Genomic DNA, 7500 nt, shown 5'->3' on the forward strand with positions numbered 1-7500 from the left:
GTCAAGAATTCTGAAAATCAAGTAAGCATTGGTATTAGGATTAATGTTAACTTAGTCTTAGTATTTTAAGTTGTAAAGTAAATCTATTATAAGTAAGTAACAAAGCTAAACCAAATAACAATAAATATCAAAAACTAATATACAGTATTAGAAAAGAAAAAATATATAGCTAAGTGTGTGGTAACCGAAAAGTATTTTCACAAGTATGCTTCAGGACCCAAGTCACTCAGTAACCCCGATGACTCATCGACGAGTCCAGTACGCGTCACTCACTGCCCGAGTCTGCCTCTATTTCACACTGCCAGTTTCTCTGTGAGCATCAGCCGAGGTGGACATGAGATAGTATGTATGTGTACTGCCCTGTGCAGTTTATACTTAGTATTTCCCCACTGTTACTGTGAGTTTGTGTTATTAATTTTGTATAATATAATGTATGCGTGATTCTTACGTTTTCAATGGTTTTGCTAGCATTAGCGGAGTATGCGAGGCTGCGTACGTTCACTATAGTCTCGCGCTACAAGATGCTCTTGTGCTGACAAGCATGATACATGCAGCCTGGCAAATGTATGCGTGTGTGCTTGCATCAGTGAACTTGTGTTAGCTGCCATGCGAGAAATTATGTACCTCGCGTTTTGCAGTGTATTCACGGATATTGTGTTGAATAGATGTTGCGTTGAGGTTTTCAGTAGTGGTGTACTGAGGTTTTGGTGTTGCGGATTTTGCTTGTGATATTCGAGTTGTGTATGGAAGTGTAATTTAGTGTTTTAGTGTAACTGTGTATTCGAGTGTGTGAGTGCAGAATTTTTTATTTTTATTTTTAACACAGTTACATCATTCCTATGCTGAATAAGCTCTTCTAATGTTATCTAGAATGCCATGAAAAACTGAATAATAAGTTCTCAGTGTTCACTTTTTTATGCATTTTTTTCTTATTCTGCAGATTGAACAATAAAATGTCCAAAAATCGAACCTACTCTGACGCCTTTCTTCGCCATGGCTTTGTGAATTTACCATCCGGTGGAGAGGATCGGCCACAATGTGTGATATGTCACAAAGTGTTGACAAATGAAAGCCTGAAGCCATCAAAACTCTCAACTCACCTCCAGAAGTGCCATCCAAATCTTCAAAATAAGGATCAGGCTTATTTTCAGTGCCAGGCTCTAGCACTGAAGAATATCCAGTTCGGTTCATCTGGAATTCAAGCCCAAAAGCTTCAAGCTGCAGTTGAAGCATCCTACTTTGTTGCATATAAAGTTGCCGAACAACAGAAATGCCACACCATTGCAGAGAATCTGATTATGCCTTGTGCATACGAGATGGTAAGCAAGGTATGTGGGGAGGAGCAAGCGAAGAAACTGAGTGTCATATCTTTATCAAACAACACAATCCACAGACGAATCGATGACATGGCATCAGATATCTTGTCCCAAGTTATAACAGAGATCAAAGAAAGCTCATATAGCAAATTCTCCTTGCAATTTGATGAATCGTGTGACATAGCCAGTTGTGCTGTTCTCCTTGGGTTCGTCCGTTACGTCCACCAGGACAGGATCAAAGAAGAGTTCCTATTGTGCGAGAATCTGCTGACAACCACGAAGGGAGAAGATGTCTTCAATATCATCAACAGTTTCTTTACCAAGAATGGATTGGATTGGAACAGCGTTCAACAGGTAGGGAGCGATGTTTATATAAGGTCCAAATTAGTATAAATACAATGAATTACATGGCATATAGTTATATACAGTCATATGCATGATTAACACAAAAAACATCGTGCGTCGTACTGAAAAACTAAAGTACCAAAATAATTAAATTAATACCATATAATTATAAAGCAAAAGATAAGTAACAATGACTAACTGACGCAATCTATAATAATTTTTCTTTTTAATCCAGGTCTCCGTCAATGGAGCACCGGCGATGATGGGTGGTCATCGTGGATTACGGGGCCTCATACAAGCTGTCAATCCAGAAATTTCTGTAGATCATTGCATCATTCATCGGTACTCTCTGGGATCGAAAAGCCTGCCTGGTAATCTGAAGTTAGTGTTTGAAGATGTGTTGAAAATCGTCAACTTCATCAAGTCTAGGGATGTGAATTCACGCATATTCAAGGAGCTGTGCAAGGAAATGGGAGAAGAGTATCAAGTTCTGCTTTACCACACCGATGTTCGCTGGTTGTCACGAGGCAAGGTTGTACATCGTGTCATTGTGCTCCGAAAGGCTATTCAGGAATTTCTGGAACAAAAAGGATCTCCTTTTGCTACCAAGTTCACTGATAAGGAGTGGCTTGCTCGACTTTGTTACTTGGCTGACATATTTGCGGAGCTGAACAGTGGTAATCTGCAACTCCAGGGCCGAAACACGACTGTCATTGATGCCCGTCACACTGTGGCTGCATTTCTGGCGAAACTGAGACTCTGGATTCGGCGCTTGGAGAAAGGAGTGATCGCCCAGTTCCCCACCCTAGACCAGTTTATTGAGGAGAATAGTCATGATACTGGATCTCTTCTACAGACCATCAACAAAGAGATGAGCGACCATTTGAAGGGGCTTGAAACAAGCATGCATCACTACTTTCCAGAGAGTGACCAAGAAACAGCCAGTCTTCAGTGGATCATTCATCCCTTCTCTGTACCTGATGAGGCCATTCATGATGATGATTTCCCTGCAAAGGAGGAGTGGATCACAATGCGAGCCAATGAAGCCTTGAAAATCGAATTCCAAAACCAAAATGCAGATTCCTTTTGGATTTCACGACTAGCCGACTCGCCAACTCTGTCCAAGAGAGCCTTGAAGTTGTTGGTATCATTCTCAACAACGTATCTGTGCGAGAAGGGGTTCTCAACTGTGCTGGGGATGAAAACAAAAAAGAGGACTCGCTTGAATGTTGCAAACGATGCCAGGCTGGCACTTTCAACCACGAAACCAAGAATTCCTCAACTAGCTTCAAATATGCAACTCCAACCATCTCACTGATGCTCTTGACATCTTTGGTAAGTCATTAGAGATGCAAAATGTACTAATACAATAAATAAAAGAAATCATCTCTAGTGTTTTAGTTTAGCCATATATATATATAAATGTTGACAACATTTTGTGAAAGGGGTAACATGCTTAATGTGGCATGCTAAATTGGGTAACAAGCTGAAAAAGGTTGGGAACCACTGCTCTATACTATGAGGAAAAGTCGGGGTTGTAGGCCACGAAACAAATGGGTACGATACAGGTCCTCGTTCACACAAAATATCATCCATCCGTTGGTTGGGATGGGTGGCTAACGTCCGTCAAATCGGACGATGTTTCTTGGAAAGAAAGCCGGGCCGACTCGGACGGCTGACGTCCGAGGGCCGCCGTCGGCCTGACGGGTCGTGTGAACAGTTGCATTTGAATACACGTAAGAAAGCTAGACGCCGGTTAACTGACGGCCAGCCTGTCGGAAAGAAAACGGGTCGTGTGAATCGGCCTTAATGATCTATGAAACTATTTATCAACTCCTAACTACAGCTATCACCGTGACTCCTTTGTAGGGTCTTGCATCCTAAAAATTTTAGAAGTAAAGGTGAGGTAACGTTTTCTTATAATTTTTAATCTATTACTTGTTTAACTTCAGATAGTCCGATGGGTCTTCATCTTTAGAACCTTTACAATCGGCATAGTTCAAACTGAGAGATGAAATTTGTCTTCTGCTATCCTGGAATCAACCGACAACTGGTAAGCAACACTACTGCCTTACTAATGGACGGAAAATGGCAGAGTGCTGTATCGGCGAGCTGTTAGGTCGTGAACATAACTGAACTTAATTTGGTCCGACCTTGAGTATTTATACAACCCGTTCTAGTCAATAAAGGCAATAAAAAATTAAACACAACGGTGCGGAAAAATATGGTGATGAACAAGCTATCGGTGAGAGGGGAGAGCGATAATGACAATATACGAAAAATAAGAAATATCGTTAGTGTACAAGCATGTGTGATATATATGGCTCTCCCCATAAAAAAGACATACGTGTGAAATAGGGCATCCTACTCTTGAGAGGCGTACTGTAAGCAGGTCATCTGGCAGGAGATAGATATGCAGGTTTTGGCCAATAAATGGAAACCAAGTTTTCTTTGGAACACATATTAAGGCGTACGATGGATCACGATGGAATGGCCCATGTAGGGGGGCGCTAACGGTGACTTCTCAGTGTCGTTGCACAGGAAAACTTGCATTGATGAGTGCAGATCTGTCAGTATGTGTTGTTTACCTAGGGGGCTTGTAATTCTGGCGGCATGGAGTAAATTTTCCCACAACGTGATGTAGGCACTGGAGATTGTCGAAGGAGATTCCAGACAGAAAAAAATTGGCAAGGATAACCAACGGGTCGCCATACACCATTTCTGCTACCGAGATATGCACGACATCTTTAGGAGTGCTTCTTAGTCCCTGGAGGACCCAGGGTAACTGGGTAAACCAGTTGGAGTCCTTGCAGTAGGACATCAAAGCTGTTTTGAGGGTAAAAACATTCAACCATGCCATTGGCAGCAGGGTAGAATGCGGTAGTTTGATGAAGTGTGATACCCAGGAGATTCACAAATGATGTCCACAATTGACAGGTGAAAGGGGTACCCCTGTCGGAAGTAATACGCTCAGGGATATAAAATCTTGCTATCTATCCTGAAAATAAGGCAGATGTACAAAAGGCGGACGTTGCAGTTTCCATGGAAATGTCTTCAGGCCAACGAGTGGAGCAGTCGATGACGGTATACAGGTAAAGTTGTCCTTGGTATGTGAAATAGAGAACCTACAACATTGATGTGAATGTGGGCAAAGCGCCAATGAGATTGATGAAAAGTATCCATTCCTGAATCCATAAGTCAATGTACGTTTAAGGTTTGGCATGAAGCACAGGGCACACTCAATCCTTAGCATCCTTAGTAATGCCATGCCAAACGAACTTTGTCCTCAGTAGCTGTGTAATAGAACGGAGCGAGGGATGTCAAAGGCCATGAGTGAAATCACACATTTGTTGTCACATGTGAGAAGGTATCCACAGTCTATGTATACTAGTACTGACGTTACAAAGGAGGGTGGCGTTGGAGTCGTTGAGAAGAGAGTCCTCTCAGTGGAGGGATGTGCAGGATGTTCTACATGCTTGGTACTATGGATCTTCTCAATGGCCTTCTGCCAAGGCGTTGTAATCCAATCCCAGGTGAATGGCAGCCAATGTGATTTTGGACAGGGCATCGGCAATGGGATTCACTTTCCCAGGGACATGCTGAAGGGCTGAAGGGGACATTTGCATTCAGCCACGGCAGAGAGATGTCGGTATTAACGGGCAGACCAGGCATCTGACTGTTGAGTGAAGGCATGCACCAGAGGTATGTGGTCCGTGCAAATAACAAAGGGTATTACTTCCAAGAAATGGAGAAAGTGACGGAGAGCCAAGTGCGCCGCCAGCAATTCGCGATCAAAGGTAGAGTAGCCAGATTCTGCCTTGGACAGTTTCCTACTGAAGATGGCCAATGGGCGGGGCTAGCTGTTCACCACCTGCTCGAGGACTACCCCAATAGCGATGTTGCTGGCACCAGTGGAGAGAATGAAAGGTGCATGTGGCACATGGAAAGTGAGAGCAGCAGCGGTTGATAGGGCATTCTTTGCTTTGCAGAATGCTGCTTCTTCAAGGGGACCCCACTTCAGGTCTTTTGGCTCATCCTTAAGGTATGTATAGAGGGGGGCAAGAGTGCCGGTGATGGCTGGCAGAAAATGATGATAATAGTTTAACAGGCCTAAGAATTCTTGCAGTGCCTTGACAGTCAAGGGCGTGGGAAAGTTCTAAACGGCTGCTACCGTCACAGGGAGGATGTGAAATTCTTCACATGTGATGCGGTGCCGTAAGAACGATGCGTCGGTGGAACTAGAGGTACACTTGGCGTACCGGATTACAAGGCCATTCTGTTGTCGATGGTTGAGCACAATGCATAGATGACGGAGGTATTCCTCTATGGAGGAAGAGAACACGAATATGTCGTCCACATAACATACACAGAAGGGGAGGTCCCTTAAGATGACGCCCATGAGACATTAAAAAGTGGCCTCAGCATTACGAAAGCCAAAACAGGAGTAATTGAAGGTGTATGTACCAAAGAGGGTGGTGATGGCAGTCTTCAGGATGTCTTCTGGGTTCATAGACACCTGACAATACACCTTCAGGTGGTCGAGCGTAGAGAAAACCTTTGCTTTATGCAAGTAAAAGGTCATGTCGGCGATGTTTGGGAGGGGGTAGTGATTCGGTTCTGTCTGCATGTACAGGTGCCTTTAATCCTACATGGACGTAGAGATTCATCTTTCTTCAGGACAATGTGTGAGACTGACGACCATGGGCTTGAGGCCTTTTGGCAAGGCCTGAATGTTTGTTTACAGGCTACCAAACAATCTGGTGCCAGACCTCTAAATCTGGTGAACACTTGGGGGTCCCATCATCTCGATGTGGTGATAAATACCGTATTTGACGGGAATCATCTGCGTTTGACAAAGTTCTGGACGAAAATCTTCTGGGTACGATGTAAGGAGGTGGGCGTAGGTATCCGTGGGTGTCCTGGTGTGGAGCGCAAGGTCGGAGGAGGAGGGATAGAGAAGCGTTGAGGAGTACAAATCTGCATTGAATAACCATCAGTGAACTACATTGACTGGGAGGTGGAAATGTGATAGGAAATTTGCCCCGAGGCCTGGCAATGTGCGTCAGCAACGAGAAAATTCCAAATATATCTGGCGCTTCCAAACAATAATGGGAGGATTTATAACCAAGGGTGGGTATCGCATATCTGTTAGCAGCTACCAGGCGGATGTTGGCAGATTTAGACAAACTACGTCGTGTCCTGGAGAGTGGTCTTGGCAGAAGAGAATAGCTAGCTACCGTGTCTACCAAAAATTGCACGCCCGTACCTGTGTCATATAAAAAGAAAAGGTTAGTGACAGGGGAGGCCGCTACTGCATGCAATGGCTTACTTACACTTTTTTTTGGAAACTTACAGCCTTTTGCACATTTCTTTGCAGCAGCGCCAAATGTGGAGTGGTAGAAGCATAACTGCAGCCGATGGGCGTTGGTAACTGGCTGGAGATGTTGGTGGTTGGGGCGTAAGCAAGGGATGGTATTTGTGAGTGGTGGGCAGCATTGTCATGGGGTGGGCGTCCGTGTTCTACGTATTCACGACAACTTCGGTCGATGTTGAATTGTTGTCCACTTCATCAGGAGTGGAGGCGTTGATGGGCTTCTGGAAGGTGGTGAAGAGGCTGTTAATAAGGGCGTCGATTTTGGTCATCAGGTCATCGGGGATGGTAGCATGTATAGGTTCGGGTAGGCACCGTACCCAAAGTGCACAAAGTAGATTCACTTCACGAGGAGAGCCGTAAGCAGTGGGTTGCATGCGAGCAATACTGGTCATTTCACTGAGGAAGAGCGAAGCCTTTTGGTCCCCAACGGTTGTTGAGAGAGGTGAAAAAGTTTTTCTGAGCCGG

At 44.3% G+C, this 7500-nt stretch overlaps 1 protein-coding gene across 1 annotated transcript; it reads left to right on the top strand.

Annotated features, from left to right (window-relative positions):
- The first annotated feature begins 238 nt into the window (after positions 1 to 238).
- On the top strand, positions 239 to 2979 carry LOC137655248 (protein FAM200C-like). The gene is made up of 3 exons (XM_068389132.1): positions 239 to 312; positions 941 to 1670; positions 1897 to 2979. The coding sequence occupies exons 1-3, from the start codon at positions 239 to 241 to the stop codon at positions 2977 to 2979; spliced, it is 1887 nt and encodes a 628-aa protein (XP_068245233.1).
- The last annotated feature ends 4521 nt before the right edge of the window (positions 2980 to 7500 follow it).

Source organism: Palaemon carinicauda, chromosome 16 (assembly GCF_036898095.1).
Source record: "Palaemon carinicauda isolate YSFRI2023 chromosome 16, ASM3689809v2, whole genome shotgun sequence".
Lineage (NCBI taxonomy): Eukaryota > Metazoa > Arthropoda > Malacostraca > Decapoda > Palaemonidae > Palaemon > Palaemon carinicauda.